This window comes from Diabrotica virgifera, chromosome 8 (assembly GCF_917563875.1).
Source record: "Diabrotica virgifera virgifera chromosome 8, PGI_DIABVI_V3a".
In the NCBI taxonomy this organism is placed as follows: domain Eukaryota; kingdom Metazoa; phylum Arthropoda; class Insecta; order Coleoptera; family Chrysomelidae; genus Diabrotica; species Diabrotica virgifera.
In genome coordinates this window covers 181236008-181259567 of record NC_065450.1, presented here as the reverse complement: position 1 = coordinate 181259567, position 23560 = coordinate 181236008, and the positions used below count along the sequence as shown (strand labels likewise).

General features: G+C 33.8%; 1 protein-coding gene across 2 annotated transcripts in view; it reads right to left on the bottom strand.

Moving 5' to 3' along the window:
- Positions 1-10279: 10279 nt before the first annotated feature.
- LOC126890771 (elongation of very long chain fatty acids protein-like) overlaps positions 10280-23560 on the bottom strand; it is a 113847-nt gene continuing 100566 nt past the window's right edge. For both annotated transcript variants that reach the window (XM_050659957.1, XM_050659958.1), the window contains one exon: positions 10280-10553. In XM_050659957.1, the coding sequence (XP_050515914.1) occupies positions 10371-10553 (183 nt within the window). In that variant the 3' untranslated portion in view covers positions 10280-10370. The remainder of the gene's footprint in view (positions 10554-23560) is intronic.

The following is a 23560-nucleotide window of genomic DNA, read 5'->3' as shown; positions in this document are numbered from 1 at the left end:
ACTAGTTTCATTTCTTTTTATTTCACAACTTAATGTGTTTTCAATCTTTTGCTTTATTATGCCGGTTAGTAGCGCGCTCATCACTATATAAAGATTTTTCTAAAATTAAATCTATAGCTTCTATAATTTTTTATTTATAACGCTAAAGTCACCCTTCTCACAAACATTGGCGCACTGTATACTAGCGTTCGTCGAAGCGCACGGTTGAGTTATTTTATTATAATTATTTAACTAATGCATCAAACGAAATTTTACAAATTTGACATGAAAGAAGAATATTTAAGCTATCTTATAACTATAATAAAAATAAATAAATTTTATGGGCATAAGTACGGTGTAGGCGGAAATTGAGACTTACATGCATTTTGTTTAAAAATGATGTAAAAATGTGTAACTAATACAATTTTAGTTATATAACTAATATAACTCTCAAATTTGCACAACTTATACATCTTACTAAATTATGTTTCATTCACAAAAGATCTCAAAAATTTTAATTCAAATGATACTAGCGACGTCGCAAAAAATGATATTTTTGAAAACTTCGTAGTTTTACAGAATTACTACCACTTCAAGAGGGTTTTACTCATGTTTGAACAGATCTATTACAATTTTATAAGTAGTGTTTTTTTAAAGCTTAAGATGTAATCTTTTAAATGCACGACATTATTTTACTTTAGACATAAAATTAATAACTTCTTTTTGAGAAAATTATGCAAGATAAAAAAATGTAATACAAAAACCGAAAAATATCGGTTAAAAAATGTTTGTTCAAAGTCATCAAAACTTTTTTCTGTACGACTTACCTAAAATACATTTAATAAGCTTTTTCTACAACCTTGTTAAAAATGCAATTTTTAGCACTCCATAGGAGCGTTAAAAATGCTACTTTAAAGCACTAGTGCTTTAAAATTTTTAAGGCACTGCAGTTAAAGTGAATTGTCAAATTGTGAAACGTCAAAATATCTATATTTCATTTATTAACATTAATATTAATAGTATAACTTGCGCAATTTGAAAAAGGTGGTTTAAAAGGTTTTTTAAAATTTAATTTAAACTGTATTATTTTTTTATATGTTTATTAGGCAATCTATTATAACATATATAACAATAGGCACATTTTATCCGAGAAAAAATGACATGAAGAGATTGTGACCAACGCCACACATCTCTATAGAGATAATATTAAATTACTGTATTACATACAGAGTGAGTTTTATGTATGGAAACACTTAATTATCTCGAAAACGGCTTGCACGATTTTTATTGATTTTGGTAGGTAGGGGTTTTCTAATGCGTTCGATATTATAGTGCTAATTACATTGTTGTCAGATCTTCTGTTTTTCTGCAAATCTAATGGACTTTCTTATTTCAAATGGAACACCCTATATATTTAATCAACTGTTTTTAATGGGAATAAGTCTAAATTTTACCAAAAAAATGATTTTATTAACGTTTCGAAGCCCAAATCGGGTTTCGTTTTCAAAATACAAAATACTACTAAAATAAACAAAAATGTTGTTGCTAAGTAAAAAATTCTTCTAATAATTTATTTAATCTGACTCATTTATAGTGGCAATTCAGACGCATATTATACATTTTAAAGTAGAAGACTTTATTATGATATCTATATATTTTTTGCGTTTTGAAGTCCTTAAGAAATGCTGATTATTTTTCATGTTATATTCCCTATATCTTAATGCCATAATTTCGGAGTTATTGCTACATTTATTTTTAAATTTTTTTTTATTTAAACAAATTGTAAAAATAAATTTTCTCGGCGCAGGTGGATATTATTTTAGGTTCTTTGGAGCATTGGGAACAAAAAAGGTCTTCTGTAATTTTTCTCTAAAGTTAATCGTTTTCGAGTAATCAACAATTTAATACTGAAAAAAATCGAATAATGACGATTTTTAATGTTCTAAAACGAAAGTAAAAAATATAGTTTTTGAAAGTATAAAGTACCTAAATTCAAGCCCAACTCTTATTCTGATAGCTTGCCATAAGATTTTTTGTCTCTTTTTACTCTAAAACATTGATTTTAATTTTTAATGAAGTACATATGAGAGGACGGACGATCGGGTTACATTAACATTTAAAATTACAATGTTTTAAAATGAAACGTTGTTAAGTTACTTATCGGTATCTGATAAAATAGGCTTGAGGTTGAATTTGGGTACTTCGCAGTTTTAAAAATAAAATTGTTTATTTGTGTTCTTGAACCTTGAAAATCGTCATTCGATTTATATTCGTTTTTTTTTTAGTTTTAAATTGTTTATAACTCGGAAACGATTAATTTTAGAGAAAAATTATAAAAGATCTTTTTTGCTCCCCATGATCCAAACAACCTAAAATAGTGTTTAGCCGGGTCAAAAAAATTGATTTTTATAATTTGTTTAATTTTTTTTTTTTAATAAATGTAGCAATAACTCCGAAATTATGGTATTTAGGTATAGAGAATATAACATGAAATATTATCAGTATTTCTTAGGGACTTCAAAATACAAAGAATATACATGGTGTTCCATTTGAAATAAGAAAGTTCATTAGATTTCCAGAAAAACGGAAAATATGACAACAATGTAATTAGCACTACAATATCGTCCGCATTAGAAAACCCATACCTGCCAAAATCTATAAAAATCGTGTAAGCCGTTTTTGAAATAATTGAGTGTTTCCATACATAAAACTCACTCTGTATATTAACTTAGCTATTTTAACTATTTAGAATGGGAAATAAGCCACAATATTATTAAAAAATGATTTTTATTAACGTTTCGACGCCCAAATCGGGTGCCGTTGTCAAAATACAAAATACTATTAATATAAACAAAAATGTTGTTGCTTAGTAAAAAAATTCTTCTAATAATTTATTTAATTTGACTCATTTATATCGGCAATTCAGATACATATGATACATTTTAAAGTAGAAGACTTTAAAATGATATTGCCAATACTTATGAGTTGCGTTCCTGGGACGACTTTACTGAAAGATAGTTCATTCGATTACATGAAATCAACCCCAACTCAAGAATATCCGTCACAAAAAAAAAAAAAAAAAAAAAAAATATCATAGCATGTGATCTGTCTTTAAAAAGACAACCACATGCAACGGTGACATTAAAATTCTCGCGTTAGTGATCTCATAGTAAATCACGAGGGAAAACCAGGAAAAACCTCGTGATACTATCCCGACATCGTAAGTATTTGGTCTTACATTTAATTTACTCTCAAAATTAATACCAAATTCTGACTTTACTATAATTTTGTTTAAATTATAAATAATATCAATAATACATGGGTATATAAGTAATACTAAAATATAAAATATGTACTAACTCGACTATTGACTTACTAATTGTGGTATTTTCTTTCTATTGACTTCCTCTTTCAGTATGGGTATCCACATCCTACTGCATTCCACCGAGGAATTTGCGACACAATTGGTTTCGTTTAGCATAATTAGAGCCGCTTCTTTGATTTTTCTCTTTTTACTATCTGTTTCTTTCAGGACTATACTTGAATCTCTCCACTGAACTCTATGTTCATTATCCCATGCATTATCCCATATATTATTCATAAATATTGGCAATATCATTTTAAAGTCTTCTACTTTAAAATGTATCATATGTATCTGAATTGCCGATATAAATGAGTCAAATTAAATAAATTATTAGAAGAATTTTTTTACTAAGCAACAACATTTTTGTTTATATTAATAGTATTTTGTATTTTGACAACGGCACCCGATTTGGGCGTCGAAACGTTAATAAAAATCATTTTTTAATAATATTGTGGCTTATTTCCCATTCTAAATAGTTAAAATTGTAAAAATGCCACAAGAAAATAGCTTCAGAACAACATTAACTTAGCTACTGCAAAAATATAACAATAATAATGTCTGTGCGGTAAATCTAATGGGGTCTGTCTCTTTAACCGTTTTGTTTCCTGACTGTTGTCTAACAAATTAATTGGACAAACTGTATTATTGCATTTCTAACACGTTTGTAGAAAAAAAACTATTAAAATTTGTTAGAATATACAACAATAAAAGTGAGATGTTATTCTATAGTTGTTATGATTTACTTATTGACAGTAGAGGCAGTTTTGATGTAATGTCAAGAAAAATCTAAAAATGGAATGCCAGTCAAGTTCAAGTAAAAGTTTTTGTAGATATTGTCCTGTAATTGAGAATGAATAAATTATAATTGTTGATATATAAGACGTTTGTAGAAAAAATATTGTATTATATACGTGTTAAAAAGTACATTTTTAAAGCACTCGTGTGAATTACAGAATTGGCTTCGCTCATTCTGCAAACTTTCACATGCATGCCTTAAAATTATTGTACTTTTAATACTTACAGTAGACTCCCGTAAGTTCGGCCACCTCGGGACCGGACCCTAGGCCGAACTTAAAAGTGGCCGAACTAACCGATGCTTACCTAAAAAATGCCCATTTATTGTTTGTACGGATCTAGCAAGCAAAAAACACTTTCACATTCTGTAGAATACAACACAGAGGAATACTCTGACATATTCAACACATATGAAAAGATAGACCGTTACAAAAATACTATAAAACAATACTTATGGAACTTTAGGCCTAATAAAATTTAAAAATATTATTGCACATTGGTGGTCTGGCTTCTTAAACAGTTAAAAAGTCAGTAATTTTTTTCTGAATTTTCTTTTTTAATGATTTTTGATGTGCAAAGTCACGCCACTTTTTAATAATCATTACATTGATGGCAGTTGCTTCTTTTTGCGTTTCGACGTAGGTAGCTACCAGTTGCAGATCTGCTTTGCCTTCAGCGTGGCTCATTTTATTTTCTTCGTCTTCCTCTTCATTTTCAGAAGCATCTTTGTCGTTATCCTTCTCATTTTCTTGGCGAGTGACACACTCTGTGATTTCGTCGTTGTTTAAAACCTCGTTGTGTTGTGTAGCTCCGTTTCAAAGTTAATTCACTCCAAAACATCTTCTTCAACAATGGGACCACAGTTCGGTAGTTGCTGAAGGTCGTGCAATAGAGCTGCATTGCCATCAGTTTCGTTAACAAGAATGTTGTTTGGCTCATCTGCTGATGCGTTTGCTTGGTCAATGTTATCTTCTGTATTTGGCCAAAGTTTTTTAGAAAGACTTTACAAACGTCGATGGTGGTATTTCGTTGTATGCCTTGGCCGACATGTACACAACATCCTTCATATTAACTGACTTCAGCACTTTTAAGAGTTCTAAGTTGTCATTAGCCTCCAGTTTGGAAAGAACGTCAGAAAGCAGTTTTCGGCGATACTTTCTCTTGAAGCACTCAATGACCCCTTGGTCCATTGGCTGTTAAAGATTGGTTACATTGGGTGGCAGGAACAGCAGTTAATTTCTTTTTGAAGACACTGAAGACGTTCCTGGTGAGTAGGCGCGTTGTCAAGCAGTAGAAGTGCTTTGATGGGCAGAGCTCGCGTCTAGGTGGCGCTCGCTAAGTGCGTGACTAATGCTCAGAAAGCCGGCCGGACTAAGCGGAGACCGAACTAACCGATGCCGAACTTACGGGAGTCTACTGTATATCATAAATAATAGTCTAGGCGCCAGAGGGGTCACCGTGTCATATTCAATTCTGATGGACAAACTCAACGGTTTCTTATGGATTTTTGGCTGCTGATTACGAATTTCGAGGGGGGATTTCGATCCGAGTGGTCAAAAAATTGTTATAAACAATTTAATTGTTTATAAATTGTTTATAAGGCTCTGGCTCATAAACTAAAAGAGATAAAAAATGTTTCAAATAAAATTTGTTCCTTAATAAAAACGAAGAAAAAACCCTTTACTAAACTTAAATCTAACAATTAGAACTCAAGATATTGTAAAATTAGTGCACAATGCAAATTGCAAATTGCAAAATAAGTATTTTTCGAAGCTTTATCGATCGTAACTCGGCTTTTACGCATGCAAATAAGTCTTAGAAGATGTCGTTTTAAAGCTTAATTAACAGGCTTCCAAACAAAGTTTGTTAAATTACTTGATCTTCATCTGTTTTAAAGTTATACCCGTTTGAAATTAAAATTTTCTTAAAAATATTGTACATTCATTTGTTTATAAGGGTTTCAAGCAAATTTGAGCTATAAACATTTATACTTTAATGAACAATAATGATAGAATAACTCAAAAGGAACAATTTGAGGTTACGAAAATGTTCATTAGTTTATTTTTGGCCAAGATGTCGATATTTTAATGGCGCGCGCTATGAGGCGCAAGATCGGCTCACCGCGTAAAGGTTCACGCGCTAACTTCTCGATGCAAATTATAATTTCTATGTATACATACGTTATCTTCATTTTCCGTTTTTAAAGATCCTAATAAAATTGTATCATATAATTCTTATAATTAAATCATCATACTGTACCTCGTATCACCTTTCATTCTATTTACATTGTCTTCTATTTTTTGCACTAAATGAGAAAAAAACATCAAAAACTAATAATTCAGAAGTATAACTAAAAAGTAGGTTGATATTATTTATTAATACTATTTTTACAAACATTTTTTTCATGCATCTGCAAATCTGCATAGAGATATACAGGGAATATCAGCTTTTTTACATCTGCATAAGTTCTTAGCGAAATTTTAACAGTTACATGGTGGTACAAGTCTGTTCTTGTAGGCAGTAAAACTAAAACTTTTTGAGGCTTCAGAGTCCATAGTGGCTTCAGAGGCTTCAGACTTTAGAGTGATATCCATATAAAGTGGATCTAGTTCTTTTGCAGTATCATCAAGTCCCGTCAATTGTGTGTATGCCGCCACACCATAAATGCTCGTTTTATATGCAATGATGATGCTCCAAAAAAACTCGATCCATTTTTATATGGATATCACATATTGGCTCATTTTCATGCGTAGAAGCCGAGTTAGGATCGATAAAGCGTCGAAGAATACATACTTATTTGACTGTAAGCTAATCTTGCGCCTCATAGCGCGCCATTAAAATATCGACATCTTAGCCAAAAATAAACTTACGAACATATTCGTAAGCTCAAATTGTTCCTTTTGAGTTGTTTTATCATTACTGTTAATTAAATTATAAATGTTTATAGCTCAACTTTGCTTGAAACCTTTATAAACAAATTAATGTACAATTTTTTTAAGAAAATTATAATTTCAATCGGGTATAACTTTAAAACAAATGAAGATCAAATAATGTAACAAACTTTGTTTGGAAGCCTCTTAATTAGACTTTAAAAGGACACCTTATAAGGCTCATTTGCATGCGTAGAAGCCGAGTTACGATCGGTAAAGCTTCGAAAAATACTTATTTTGCAATTTGCAATTTGCATTGTGCACTAATTTTACAATATCTTCAGTTCTAATTGTCGGATTTAAGTTTAATAAACGGTTACTTCCTCGTTTTTTATTAGGGAACAAATTTTATTTTAAACATTTTTTTTATCTCTTTTATTTTATGAGCCAGAGCCTTATAAACAATTTATAAACAATTAAATTGTTTATAAAAATTTTTTGACCACTCGGATCGAAATCCCCCCTCGAAATTCATAATCAGCAGCCCAAAATCCATAAGAAACCGTTGAGTTTGTCCATCAGAATTGAAAATGACACGGTGACCTCTATTTGGCGCATAGACTATAACTATTAAAAATAATAAATGATATAAAATACCTTTTTTGAGCCCTTATACGGTACGTCTGCCTTACTTGGAACCTATTGATAACTTTTTTATTATCAGTTTTACGGAAAAAGTTGTTCTCTATAAAGTACTTTGCGTCGTATAGAATCTAAGATGCAACCATCAGATATCCAATTTTATTAATTTGAGGTATGTCAAAAAGTATGAATTTCGCTCAAGAGTTCAGTACCTTTATATTTCATAATATCGAAAATTTTTATAAAGAAAAGTTGTTTGGAATTAAGAACTATGTTTCAATATGAAATTACATCCTTCTAATTGAAATATTGTGAACTATAAAGGTACTCAACTATTAAGCGAAATTCACATTTTTTATATACCTCGTATAAAATTGAAAAAGTTTGATATCTGAGGGTTGCGTCGTAGATTTTAGACCAGGCAGAGCACTTTAGGAGGAATAACTTCTTTTCGTAAAATTGGTAATAGAATAGTTATTATAACTGTAATAAAATGATGTTGGGTAACCGTAATTCGAGAAAAATTTGCAATTTTTTTTTAGAAGGATGTAATTGTATAACATAGTTTTTAATGCCAAAAAACTTTCATCATAACAATTTTTATATTTTGAAATATAAATGTAATTTACTATTTAACGAAATTCATATTTTTGACATACCTTGTATATACTTGATAAAATTTGATATCTGATGGTTGAGTTTTCTGTTTTAGACTATGCAGAGTGTTTTATGAAGAATACCTTTTTTGTGTGTAGGAAATTTGTAATTGTTGGATATTTGGAACTCGCAATAATTGCGCATCTGTTTATTTTCTTAACGGAATCAATGCAGATTTGCAGATGCAGGCAATATCATTTTCTTTGTATTGGATTATTGGTAAATAATCTTATTTTAGTCATTCCTAATATTGTACTCAAGCACCTATGGCAATTTCTCTGTCGGAATACACTGATAGTAGGGGAGGAATGTAGGAAAGTATGCTAAATCTGCAGTTACTCGAGCGCTTTGGGGACCTATTGGGTTGTGTAGAGTAGGTCCTAAAACCCAAAAAGTTACGTAAAATTTTCCATTTAAGTGGGGACTTCCATTTTTTAATATAAATGAGTTTTTTCGATTATTGCGCTATCTATCCATAATTCTAAAAAATGTCACGAATAAAAGTTACTTATTTTTACGTAAGGAATCCAAATTTGCAATAAAAAATGGGGCTCCAATTTTTAATATTTTAAAATAACCCCTACCCCACATCCATGGGGGGTCGTGTTTGTTGTCATTCGATAGATTTTTCAAAAATATTGAAAACGTGTATATTGCAGTTTTTCGATCTGATGTTGATTTCGCGAAATATCGCGGGGTTCTTATTTAAAATTTTAAATTTACCCCCCCCCCTCTCAGTGAGGGGGGTTACCCGTTTTTGGTATCATTCGATAGATTTTTAAAAAATATTGAACAAGTATTCTTTAGTTTTTCGATCTGATGTTTATTTCTCAAAATATTCGCTTTTTTCTTGTGAAACTTTGTGACTCACCCATTTCCTTACGCCCATTACACTGTTCTGCATGTACTTAACTTACCTTATTTTAATCTGACAATTTCGAGTTCATCTAAGGATAAATTTTTTTTCGGCCCCTCTTTAACGAACTCCCTGTATTCAGATCCAATATGTGGTAGTATTACATTTACAGGATGATCCAAATACAGCATCCAGAACCCTTCAGAAAGACCTTAATAATATACAAATATGGCTTAAAAAATGAAAGATAAAGGCGAATGAGAGTAAATCCATCCATGTAACCTTCACCATGAGAAGACAAACATGTCCATCTGTAACACTAAATGAAACGCAACTCCCACAAACTGATACTGTCAAGTACCTAGGAATCCATCTTGATAGGAGATTAACTTGGCAAAAACGAATTTTTACAAAAAGAAAACAACTAGGAATAAAATTTCGAGAAATGTACTGGATCATCGGTCGTAAATCTCAACTATCACTTGAAAACAAACTGCTGATATATAAAACTATATTAAAACCAGTGTGGACCTATGGTATCCAACTTTGGGGGACAGCCAGTCAAACTAACCTAGAAATATTGCAGAGATTCCAGAACAAAGTCCTTAGAACAATGCTGAATGCCCCTTGGTACGTGCCAAACTATGTGATAGAGCAAGACCTCAATGTACCATCCATAAAAACAGTAATAACGGAATATTACAAAAAATATTCCAAGAGACTAGAATCTCATCCAAACGAGTTAGCCAGCAACCTCACTGATGACCACAATGATGTACGACGCCTGAAGAGATTCAAAGTAGTGGACCTAGCAAGAAGATTCGAATAATCTGTGATAACTAAACTTATTTTAATTTGTTTTAATTTAATTTATGTAAAGAGGGTGATCACTGGATCTCCCTCTACAGGTCAAATTTTCAATTTTTGTTAAATAATTTACCTATTGTTCTTAGTTGAGAACAGATTGTAAATATTACAACATTAAAAAAAAATTTACAGGGTACAAGGTTTCTCCCCATGTCATAATCTGACGCGCTCGAGTAACTGCAAAATTCCCCGCTTGGGCTCACCTACCATGACTCGTATGTGACGAAAATGTCTTCAAATAAATAAAAATTCGGTAAAAATAATTTTATTTATAATTTAAGTAAAAAGCTGAGATAAGAAACAAAGATGTTTGTTAACCTATATCTTTCAGATACAATTATTATTCCCTGGTACTTACACTTACCTTCTTATTTACATATGACTTAAAGTAAAATCTTAAGAATAGATTTACCATAAAAAGATTTTGTGCCATCCACACCAATTGTACATATTTTGGTATCGTTTGGCAGTCTGGGATGACTTGGAGTAGTCCAGTATAAACCCAGAGTAGGTTTAGTTGTACCTAGAAAATATATTACAGTATACAGTATTGAAAAATTTATTTCGGAATGTACGACTTTCAATGCAATAAATATATTCCTTGATTTGCAATTAACCAATGTAAATTTCAAGATAACGCCGCGATGTATCATATTTAATGTATTTGTTCGATTGGATATGATGCACAGATTGAGTTCTCTAATTTTCAATTAACCAGGGTAAAGTCCAACATAACGTCGCGATGTTCAATATCTAATTCATTTGTTCCACTGGATTGCATCTCCTCTGCAGTTCGTTGGAGAATAAAAAGCTTCTGTCTCCGAAGTCCGCGTGGTTGCACGTCGACACTATTCTAGCGGAACAAATGAATTAGTTATTGAACATTGAACATCGCGACGGTATCTTGAAATTTACACTGGTTATTTATTGCAAATCACGGAATCTAGTTATTGCATTGAAAGTGCTATATTGAATAATAAATGTTCCAATAATGTATTCTATTCTTCATTAATTGCGTTATCTATAGTAGTCCATTCATTCACGGCAAAATATTGCAAAACCTCCAAATTTTAAAGAACTGCTTAGATTGACATGAAATTTGGCATACTTATAGCTAACATGTCAAAGAAAAACTATAGAAAAACTCCTGAGACAGGACAGGAGCCTCCTTTTACCCTGCCACCAAGAGAGGAGCTCACACCCAAAAGGGATGACTTTCACCTCTTCTTGGGGGTGAAAAAGATACGTTCAAAATAAATCCGGAAGTGCATAAACTGGCTGATTCTAAGCAACTTCTGTTCTATCGCGTTTTCTTCATGAAGTCAATATCTTTCGAGTTATTTGAGAGTGAATATTATGTTCATTTTCAACAAGAAACCACGTTTTAGACGGTTTTTTGAAAATAACTAAAAAAGTATTTTATCGAAAAAAAATATTTTTAACTAAAATATAGCTCATAAAAAGTGAAAAAAGTTGTATATATGAAGTCTGTTTGTAGAACCGGTAGAAGCAGATATATTTCTAATGAAAAGTAAGTATTTATTCGTCAAATTACAAATCGAATATTTCAACGTGAAATAACCAAAACATCAAGCAATTTTCGGGAAAACTCATTTCATCTTTTTTAAGGTATTTAAAAAATCCTGTTTTTCTGTTTTTTAAATAAGTTTCTCAGGTGAGTCTTGTTCTAGCATTCCTACGAGTAAGACCTGTGCCAAGTATAATTAAAATCTAGTTTACCTTATCAGTGGTAATTAGTGTATTTGATTTCTTAATAGTGTATTTTAAAAAGTGATTTCTGGACAAAATTTGTACGTATTGCTTTCTTTATATTATTAAACCATTATAAATTATATTTAATTTATAAAAAGTACATACCAGCGGCTGGTTTCACCAGTTTGCTGGTTCTTGCTGACCATCCAGCATAATGGCTTTGAATGCAATTCTGATACGAGAACCATTTAAAGAAGAAATATAACACGAAGCTATTGTCTATATCTGCATGACAAGTACAAACATAAACAGTAATCCTACAGTTTCTATCTCAACAATGGCCCTTCAAAGTGCTACAAATACTCAAGCTACTACATCATTCTCGTACGTAAACGCTGCAAAATCTACACCGAAACCACCATCTCTACCAAAAAAGAGCAAGCCATAGTCCTTCACGCAGAAGAAAACCTTAAACTTCTAGATTACGTTAAAGCTATTGGTGATGTCATCGGACCAAAAAATATTTCAAACTAAACGGGAGGTTCCCTAGGTTGGCTGTATACCATATAGTTAAAAAACTCTAACAAGAAGTAAAACCACTTCTATGTAAATTGGTATATTTATTAAAACTTAAAAATCCCAATGGATTGAATAAAAATGTCCAATTCAGAACGTTTTCAGACCTATCGGTCCATCATCAGTGAATGTGCATACTTGCTAAATAGCCCCAGAACCAAACAATGGTTGAATTTAAAATTCAATTTACATTATTTAAAAATAATATTAAACAGGCTAAACGCCGATGTTACAGGATATTGCCTATGGGAACATGGTGAAACCCTACCAAAACCTCAATCAACCATCTTAGGCCAACTTTGACTATAAAGTGACTTTATAGTCAAAGTTTGCCTAAGATGGTTGATTGAGGTTTTGGTAGGGTTTCACCATGTTCCCATAGGCAATATCCTGTAACATCGGCGTTTAGCCTGTTTAATATTATTTTTAAATAATGTAAATTGAATTTTAAATTCAACCATTGTTTGGTTCTGGGGCTATTTAGCAAGTATGCACATTCACCAAAAAATATTTCCTTTGCTTCCAGAATCTCCAATAATAGAATCTGCATACATCTAGCCAACCCAAATCTCGTTTATCAACTTCTGAAGTCCCACCCAACTATCCAAATCGGATACCTAATTTTTAGTATAAGAAAACTGGTCTCCCCAACAAAAGGAATATTAATCTCGAATATCTCTCCTTATATTCCCCACGAAATTGCAGAAAATGCAATCAAGAGTCTTGGTCTTCAAATAGCCTCCCCTGTGTCTTTCCTTAAAGCAGGAATTCCAGGTGATGAATATTCCCACATCTCAGTTTCCGCCGTCAAGTGTATGTCTTTTCACCCTCTGATAATTTCGAGCTTCACACCTCCTTGTTAATTTCTTTTGAAGGCAATGATAATAGAATTTTTCTGTCAACGGACAAGATGGAATGTTTCGTATGCAAACAGTCTGGACACGTTGCTTCAAATTGCCCCAATACTTCATCTGACAATGTGTCATCTCAAAATTCTACTCTTTCTCATGACCCAACTCCCACTACCGAATCAACGCCACAACAACAGCATACACAACTTGTGACAGAGAATGTGTTATCTCAAAACTCTACTATCTTTTATGACCTAACCCCCACCACCGAATCTACGCCACAGCAACAGAATACACAACTTTTCTCTCATATTGAAATGTGTTCCCCTCAAACCAATTTACCACATCTCTCTTCATCCACATAAAATTACGAAAATGAACCAATATCTGAACAGTCAGATAAACCATGTTTAAAATCTCCACTTTCACACTTTCTGTATCATCCGTAAAAGATCAAAATGTCCAATCTGGGGAAAACCCTGCAACAGAAGAAGCCATGCTTCCTCCCAATCAAACAGTTCCTAGTTCCTCTAACTCTTCCAATACAAAAAAGAAACTAAAACGTAGTTTTTCTGTCGACCCCAGTCTATCCATTGTCTCTAAGCAAGCAATTCAGGAAGCCTATAAACAAAATCGGGAGGCGTTTGTAATCTCTCCTGATAATATAACATCGAGAACGCTTATGGTAGCTGTGACTCTGTCTCAGAAGCATTAAGATTCACAACTGATATTAAATCCCTCATTCTAACTTTGCAATCAATAAACCCAACTTTAAAATAAAAGATCCCCAAAAGTCAGAATTACACGCTTAATAAAAAAAAATAAATCTAAAATAAATCCCGCAACAGATGATTCTGAAAATATAGACAGTCAAGATAATCTCCAGGATGTGTCTGATAAAGAATACTTGTCCGATAGTTCACAAAGTTCGCAAAAATCCAAACACTCTACATATTAATCTCTGCCTTCACATTGATACAATGGAACTGTGATGGATTTAATCCTCGTCGTCCACGCATTGAACAGCTTATTTCTGAGTTTTCTCCCGACTTCCTTTGCCTACAAGAAACAAATTTTAGCAATAAATATTCCGGAAAACTTAAAAGTTTTACTGGTTACCACTACATTCGAACTACCCAAATTCGAGCCAGTGGAGGAGCATCAATTTTTGTTTCCGATGACATTTTCCATAAAGAATTTCCACTAAACACAAACCTCGAAGCTACAGCCGTTACAGCTTGGTGTCCTTACAAAATTAACATTTATTGTATATACATTTGTAGCAGTTACGCTATTAACTAAATAAATCCCAATAAAATTTCATCAAATACCCCTAAATAAATCCCGTGTGCGACGCCGTCGATCGACTTAAGAACGATATCTCTCTGCTCACGCGCGAAAACCTCGGCGGTCGATTTTGTCGATCCGGATCCGAATCGGAACTTCAGTTTTGGTCAGACTCAGGGCGAATACGCTGTGTTTTTTTTTTCTAAGTGGCGGATTTGGACGAGATTTTGGATAAAATGGAGCAGATATATCACTAAAATCAAGGAACTTTAAGACCATTTTTTTTGGGAATAGCGATGATAACAAAACTCAATTTATCTTTGGTTTTTTTCACATAAAAGAAGGTTAAGGCCAGCGTGTTTCGTCTTTCCAAGTAAGTAAACTGTTGATATATTTCTCATTATTTTTCGTGGTATTGCATCATTGTAGTTAAGTCCATATATAATCCATATTATAATAATGATATTCATTTCCATTTACAAAGGAACAATCAATAAAGGCCACAGGGTTTTAGTGTTAAATTTAAATTCCAAATTGTAGCTCATATTATCCTTTAAATATTTGAAAAGAACATTGAAGGTCAAGTTTTTCTAGTGTCCAAACCTAAATTCTGATATCTTTTATACCTTATCGTTACGCTTTTTACTTAAGTTTTTTTATCTGTGATTTATAAAAAGTTTTAACGAGTATCTATACAGCCTTCTGTCACGCCCATCTAATGCGCACGTCCCTGTCATGTCTGAATTGAAGTAAACTTCAGAAATTTTGACATGACATATGGATACCTAACCTACCTAATATTTGATGTTTTTGTTTGGGCCTGTTCAATATGTACTGCTACTGTTATTGAAATACATAATAACTAAATTTAATAAACTTTATTGTAGATTCCGCCAAAGCAAGCAAGCAAGCATAGTGATTTAACCCAGCCTGAGAGACTTGCTCACCCCTAGAGAATGACATTCGGGTGATACAATTCATTGGGGCGAGGAGGATTAACTCCCGTAAGCAGGAATCACTCCACCCCGCTTCAATGCTCCAGACCATCCACTTACCCCCCGATAGCCCTCTGATGCGCTATAGAGGCTCTCAATCAGCAAAGTGCTTATCATATGGGAGTCTTGGGTACACGGACTCCCATATGAAATCCTACCCCGATCAATGCAGGCCAGCGTGAGGCGCTCTATTCCCGCTATCTCTAGTGACTTATCTTCGATCTGTTTTGCTTGCTCGGGCGCCGAGTCCCCGCTCTGGGCTCTGTCCAGTTCGGCGACTCGGCGCTCGAGGATGTGGGCCCCTCATGCCCTTTTTTGGGTTTTGTTACTAATATTTTTTTTGTGGCTTTCGCCTATTGTTAATATTTTATTGATTTTTTTAGTGGCTGAAGCCGATTTGAAGTTTTTTGTATATTTTTTTGAGGGATGTCTGAAAATTATAAAAATCAACATTAATAAATATAATGAGATGCCAAAGGTGAGCAAGTTGTCTTCTTTTGATAGAGCTACGATTATCTAGCCTTTATTATATATTTACTAATATTTGTTGTTTGGGTCTCCTATGTTTCCATCTATGGTACACATCATACCTTAATATCTCTTGCAAGATCCGGTTTGGGTGGTCTTCTAGCTCAGCAAATCCGCCACTCAGTCACTTAGTTACGTCGTCACATAGCAATTTAGTAACTTAGTCACTTTGCATTCCTTTGCATAATTTATGTCACTTGAAGTATGTACCAGTAACTGTTAGCAACTTTGCCATGGTTTACCCCTAGAGTTACTTTTGATTGGATTGGATATTACCTATTTTACAACATCCAGGATTGGATTTATCACCACAGCAGCCCACTAGTTTTTGCCGTGCCAAGAGGAAATTCATTCCTATCTGGACTTTAAATAGGAACTGTGGTTAAGATAAGTTGTTTACTCTTATTATTTACATATTTTGGGCACTCTATAGTTGCTTGCAGTGTAAACTTCTTGTATGCATACAATGGAGGTAAACTAGGTACATATTTCTTGATAGATAGGGTTTTAGGTCGTTGGTTTTTTTTTGATTTAATATAAGTAGTAGTTTCAAATAAATAAAATTAGGTCTTGTTCAATAATCATTATAAATAATAATTGTATCTTGAAAACTTGATAGGGAAGGGGTCGTTAAAGGTTTGTCGCGGATTTCAAATAGGGAATATGTCTTGTAGGTTTTTACATTGTATATTAAGAGTCTGACCAGCTCATTTATATAAATCAATTATATAATAATTAGTATTTTTGCTAGATGAGATACTTAATTTTTGGTAACCGTAGCGTTCTTGTCGTGTACGTATCTCACTAGACGAGTTCAATTTAGGGAATCTTACTAACTTTTAGTTGTAAGAACTTTGTGCTATTCACACGGACTTTTGCTTAGGATTTTCTACTAATACATTTACTTAGCGCAGTGTGTAATGGTTAATTGTAAGTTAGTGGCTTTTTGGTCCTGTTTGACCGTTTTACCACCCACTACCACTGTTATTATGTTTTGATTTATATATTACATTGTCAATATATGTATAATATAGTTATTATTGTTAATATATTTGTTATTCGAAAGGTTGATGTTTTATTTCAGTCTGTATTACCAGTATATAATATAGCAAGACAAGATTAGTATTTAGTATTTTGTATTTCAGGTGGTTGTAGCCAGTGTCATAGAGTTCCAGTTGTTCGTTACTTCAAAAATCTCGAACCTGTCCAACTTCTTGGTTCTGAGAGCCGAGTTGTTCGTTCGAGTTGGCGCCCTTTGCTCTTCTGTCTTTGTTGTATCTCGATATTATTTTATTTCTAGCATTCTTATCTATTTTTCTTCCACTTTTGTGTTTGCAGGTCTCATTTTCTTCCTAGTTGCTATAATTTCATTATCAAACCTTTCCTTTTTGTATCTCTAATAAAGCCAATATTCAGTGTATAGAAGCTAGCCCGAATACCCACTTGAGATTTGGTGTCTCTCTGCCCATTTAATTTGTCCTTCTGAGCTAAGCCCCTCTTCTTTTTGTCTTAAATCTCTTCTCATTTATTTTCCCACTATTTCGTCAGTTCTTTTCTTCAAAATCTCTATACCCAGAGTATAGAGGTTTCAATTGGCGCCCAACGTGGGACTTCTTTTACATTTGGCTTTGAAAATATCTCCTTTAATTTTTGGTTTTTTTTTTCTTGGTGGTTTCAGTAATTGTGTTTTTAGATTCTCACTTTAACGTTCAGTGTTGTACTTCAATTTGGTTTTTTTTTTGAGATTATCTTATACCTATATCTTGAATAAACTTGTTTTGCTATAGTATACTGTGTTGACTGAATAAATTTGTTTGTTTTGATTGGTTAAATAATTAATAATAGATTAAATTGAATTAAATTAAAATTAAAAATTTAAATATCTTGAATTTAACGATTTCACCTATTTTTACAAGTCCGGAGTAGCATTAAAAGTGAATCACTACCTTGAATTAAAAGTTTTTTCGATTTTAGATTTATCGGAAGTTGTAGCAGTACATTTCAACGGATTTCACGACTGGACCAAACAAATAAACATTACTAGTATAGGTATCCACTCACAACATTAACTTGATGACAGAGAGTAAGTTACACTTTACCTACTTACATTTTATCTCATTCTCGTGTTTACTTCCCAGTTGTTTATAAATTTATAATGACATCGTTTAAGGCAGAACATCTCTTAACTCCTGAACTAGACTATGAATTAAAAATTCGTCAATTAAGTGATCCATCTTTGACTACGGATGATGCTAAAATAGTGGTGTTGAGAGGTGCGTTGAAGCAAGCTTCAGCAAATCGTAGTTATGCTGTTCTGTCAGCTTCCCATCTCAATTTTGTTGATGAGGTCCGTGAAATAGAAGCCACTTTTACAGATCTAAAGACCCAAATTACCTCTTTCGTTGGCTCCTATAGTGATGTAGTATATGGTCGCTTGACTTCCCGTTTAGGTCATGTTTCAGGTAGGGTTCATTTGTTAGAGTCGGTAAATGAGGAAGAGGATGCCGCCATTAAGAAGTCTCTTAACTTCAAGATACTTAATCTGGAAGGCGAACTTGAGTATAAAGTAGTTCCACAGGCTCACTCCACTCTTCATAATCCTAGTGTTTCAGTAAATTCCTTCCCTTTCTTTAAGTCGGCTCCTATTTACAAATGGGGTGTACAGTTTTCTGGTGGTTCGAATGAAAATGTTGTTAGTTTCTTGGAGAAAATAGAATGTCTGTGTCTAGCACGTGGGAACAGTGAAGATGAGTGCTTTTCATCAGCTGGTGATCTGTTTAAGGATTCAGCGCTTACTTGGTACCTCAATAACCGAGGTAGTTTTACTTCATGGCAACAGTTAGTTGCCAAACTGAAATCAGATTTTCTTCCTTATAACTATGACGACAACTTACTGGATGAAATTAAATCTCGTAAAGAGGCTTCCCAGGAGAAAGTCACCATCTTTATCAATGAAGTTGTTAGTTTGTGTAACCGTCTGGAAGTTCCTCTTTCTGAATCCCATATAGTAAGAATTATCAGGAAAAATTTGTTGCCGTCTTATCATCCGAGTCTGGCACTCACTGACATTCTCTCGATTGCTGATCTTACAGAAAAATGTAAGAGGTTAGAAGAAGTTTTGTCATGGTCTTCTGAACCTATATCTAGTGTCCCAAGTCAGTCAAATTTCAGAAATCAGGAATCAACCTTTTCTGATAGGCAAAATTATTCTCGGTCTGGTAATATCTCTACTTTTAATTCGAAGATTACCTGTTGGAATTGTCTTCGGTCCAAACATCGGTATCCTGAATGTTCTGAACCTAGAGGTCTGTTTTGTTATGGGTGTGGATGTCAAGGTGTACGTAAGAGTGAATGTGAATTCTGTTCGGGAAATGACAGAAGGGGTGACTCCTACTCCTCATCAAAATACAGGAAACACTCTAGAAAATCCTCAAGACCTAGAAATCAGTTTCTCGAGTCAGAAGGTCCATGCCCCAACCACTCAAATATCCCAACCTCCACCGGAAGACAAAAGACCACGGAACGGCAGATACCAACCGAAAAGAGGACGTTAGTCGACCATGTCCTTTGTGATTCTTCTGTAGTTTCTCCAAGTAATCCCTTATCTTCCCTCATTGATATTGACATTAATTCATTATTAGTTAGAAAAAACAAGGATAATCGTCCATACCTTGAAATATATATCTTAGGACATTCTTGTTTAGCTTTACTGGACACAGGGTCCAATATCTCTATTTTAGGTTCTCTAGGTCTGGAATTTCTCCAGAACTCTAATGTTAAGATAGGTATGGATGAGAGTTTACAAGTGACTACAGCTGATGGTCAAGTCCAACCAATTTTAGGTCAGTTTACATCTGAGATTTCCGTTAGTTCATGTAAAAGGATGATTACATTTTTTGTTATACCTTCTGTTAAGAATTCAGTTATCCTAGGGATGGATTTTCTGAAAACTTTTAATAGTGAATTAAATTTTGCTGAATTGTCTTAATCTGTCTCTTCTTTTAATATCTCTTGTGTTGATGCAGTTAAAGATATGAGTAGACTTAATGCTCAGGAGTTAGAGCAGTTGAATAATGTCATCAAATCCTTCTCTTCTATCTCTTCGAAGAATCAGTTAGGCAGAACTCATCTCATCGAACATCACATTGATGTGGGTTCGTCTAAGCCCTTCAGACAATACCAGTATCCATTGCCTCAAGCATGGCATGAAAGCTTAGTTGAGGAGGTGGATGAAATGCTTAAGCTTGGTATTATCGAGCAGAGGTCGTCGAGCTTTTGTAGCCCCTTGTGGTTGACGAAGAAGAAGGATGGGACTTTTCGTGTCTGTTTCGATGGACGTAAACTTAACAGCATTACGATGAATAGGGATGCCTATCCTATACCTCGTATAGATATCATCCTCACTAAGCTGCAAAATGCTAAATACATTTCATCCATTGACTTAAAGAAAGCATTTCTCCAGATTCCGTTAAGCGAGGAGAGTAAGAAGCTTACTGCCTTTGCAGTAAGTGGCAAAGGATTGTACCAGTTTACTACAATGCCTTTTGGTCTGGTGTCTGCTCCACAGACTATGTGTAGATTAATGGATTTGGTAATAGGCGCTGCTTTACATCCCTATTGTCAATATTATCTTGATGATATTCTAGTCATTACTCCTGATTTCAACACTCATATCTCTGTATTGCAACAGTTGTTTCAGCGTCTAAAAGACGCCAATTTGACGATTAACTTAGATAAAAGCAGCTTTTGTCGTGATTCTCTTAGGTTTTTAGGATATGTTGTAGATTCTCATGGCTTACATACTGACCCTGACAAGGTGTCAGCTATTCGTGATTTTCCTGTGCCTAAAAATACCACCCAGGTCCGTCGATTGTTAGGAATGGTGGGCTATTATAAAAAGTTTGTTAAGTCTTATTCTACCTTGTTGTCCCCTATCACTGATTTGCTTCAAAATAGGAAAAAGGGACAAAACATTGTGTGGACTCCTGAAGCTAATGAAGCTTTCATTAAAATCAAGGAGGCTCTCACCAACTCCCCAGTTATGGTAGCCCCAAATTTCACTAAGCCTTTCTATTTGATGACTGATTGTTCAAACACAGCATCTGGTGGTGTACTCTATCAAATTGTCGATGGAGAGGAACACCCTATAGCCTATACAAGCAGGAAATTAAACAAAGCCCAGAAAAATTATACTACAACTGACAAAGATTTGTTAGCTATAATTACGGGTATTGAACATTTCAGATATTTTCTGGAAGGTCGTTCGTTTACGGTCATAACTGACCATAGTAGTTTGGTGTGGTTACAGAGTATGAAGAACCCATCTCCTCGTTTGGCTAGGTGGATTTTAAAATTGGCACAATATGATTATAAAATGGTTCATCGTAAAGCTGCAGGTGTAGTAGTCGCTGATGCACTATCTAGAACTTTTGATATTAATTTGTTAGACTTATCTACTTTACAACCAGATGACTGGTATCGAAAAATGTTGTATGATGTCCAGAATGTTCCAGGTAAATTTCCTGATTTTAAAGTTGAGCGTGGTGTTTTGTATAAACATGTGTTAAGTTCTATGGATGCTCTTACTGGAATGTCGGAATGGAAGATAGTCGTTCCAACTCCGAATAGAGCAGAGGTTTTGGCCACTTTTCATGACCATCCTACTGCAGCTCATTTTGGGTTCTACAAAACTTTCCGTCGTATATCCGCGCTCTATTACTGGCCGAAGATGCGCCAGACTGTTCGTGCTTATTTAGCTCGATGCAAAATCTGTAGTACGTGCAAGTCTACAAATCTTCCTCAACCAGGTTTAATGGGTAGTTATCGACGGATCGATTTTCCATTCCAACTTATATCTTTGGATCTTATTGGTCCTTATCCTAGGTCGTATAAAGGTGCTCAATATGCCTTAGTAGTTGTTGATTACTTTACAAAATTTCCTTTGGTTCATACAATGTCTAAAGCAACTACTTCAGCAATTATCAAGTATCTGGAGAATGAAGTTTTCTTAATCTATGGTGTTCCACAGATCGTGTCATGCGACAATGGGCCCCAGTTCACAGCCAAGGCTTTTCGTGATCTCATGTCTAAATACAACGTACAAAAGATCTGGTACAATGCTAACTATCATCCACAAATTAATCATACCGAAAGAGTTAACAAATCAATCGTGACTGCTCTAAGATCGTATTCTTTTCCTGATCAGAGAGCTTGGGATACTCATATCCACTCTATAGTACAAGCTATCAGGACTTCTTCTCACGAAATAACCAAATGTCCTCCATCGTACTTAATGTTTGGTCGTCATGTTCCTCTTTCTGGTGATTACTTTGGTAAGATATCCGATAATGCCACTAAGTTTCCTGCAATATCAGATAAGCTACACCGTTTAGAAGATCTTCAGCATCTTGCTGATATCTATGTGGATGTTCGCAAACGTTTAAAGGCACCTTATGATAGAAATAAGTGCCGTTATGACCTGAGAAAGCGAGCCTTATCGTTCAGAGTTGGAGATTCCGTTTTGAAGAAAAATTTTGTCAAATCAGATAAAGTGAATTTCCAATCTGCCAAGCTGTGTCAAAAATACATACCTTGCACTGTTATTAAGGTTATCTCTTCTTTGATTTATGAGTTGAAGGAAACCTCCACGGGCAGGAAACTAGGAAGGTTTCATGTCAAAGATTTACTTGAGGATAAGACTGTAGGTCCACATAACTTGTCTGATAATTCTGATGGTTCATCTTCAGATGAAGATTAAATTGTGAGGGCCAGTTTGTTATTTAAGATATGTCTATCTATTTTGTTTACCTGGTTAATTTCTGTTTGTTGTGCTTTTTATCTTATCTTAATGTTGGTTAATATCTTAGTTTATGAACTTGTTCATTTTCTTGTTGGCAATATATTTTTTTTAGAAAGCATATCATAGGAGTACAGAATGGAAAATGGGAATTTTCCCCATCTTGAATTCTGAGTTAAATGAGTATTTATAGGGATATTTGGAAAACACTGTTAAAACATTTAAACATTTCTTTGAGTTATCGCTTTGCATGGTTCAGGCGCGCGGACCATGCCCATAAAGCTTATGTATTCACTTAACTGTGTCCGGGTTTAGCGTGGGTTCAGGACTGATCACCCTGGACTTGTGCACTTCATTTGGCTCAGAAATCTATTAATATGTATAAGTTGTTCCTAGAGTGTCTCTTAGGTTGAAATTAGAATGTGTCATATAGAATTGGATCGTTCTGATATTCAGCTGTAAGTAAGTCTGTTTAACTTGGTTGTCATCTCCTATGCTGTTATCTTTTAAATGATTTGAGTTTTAACATATCTTATTACTTTAAGTTTGGTTACCTGTCTCTACCACTTGCTTGGATTAGTTGATGTGAGTATGTGAGTTACCTTATTTGTCTCCCTACTGAGCATTATGTTGGTAGATGTTCTTTTACCTTAAATATGAAAAGATAGATGTGAGTTTATCTTTATCTTTACCTTTAGTTTGAGTTTATCTCGTACCTTTACCTTGATGCATTTATCTTTATCTTTACCTTGAGTTTATCTCGTACCTTTACCTTGACGAGTCT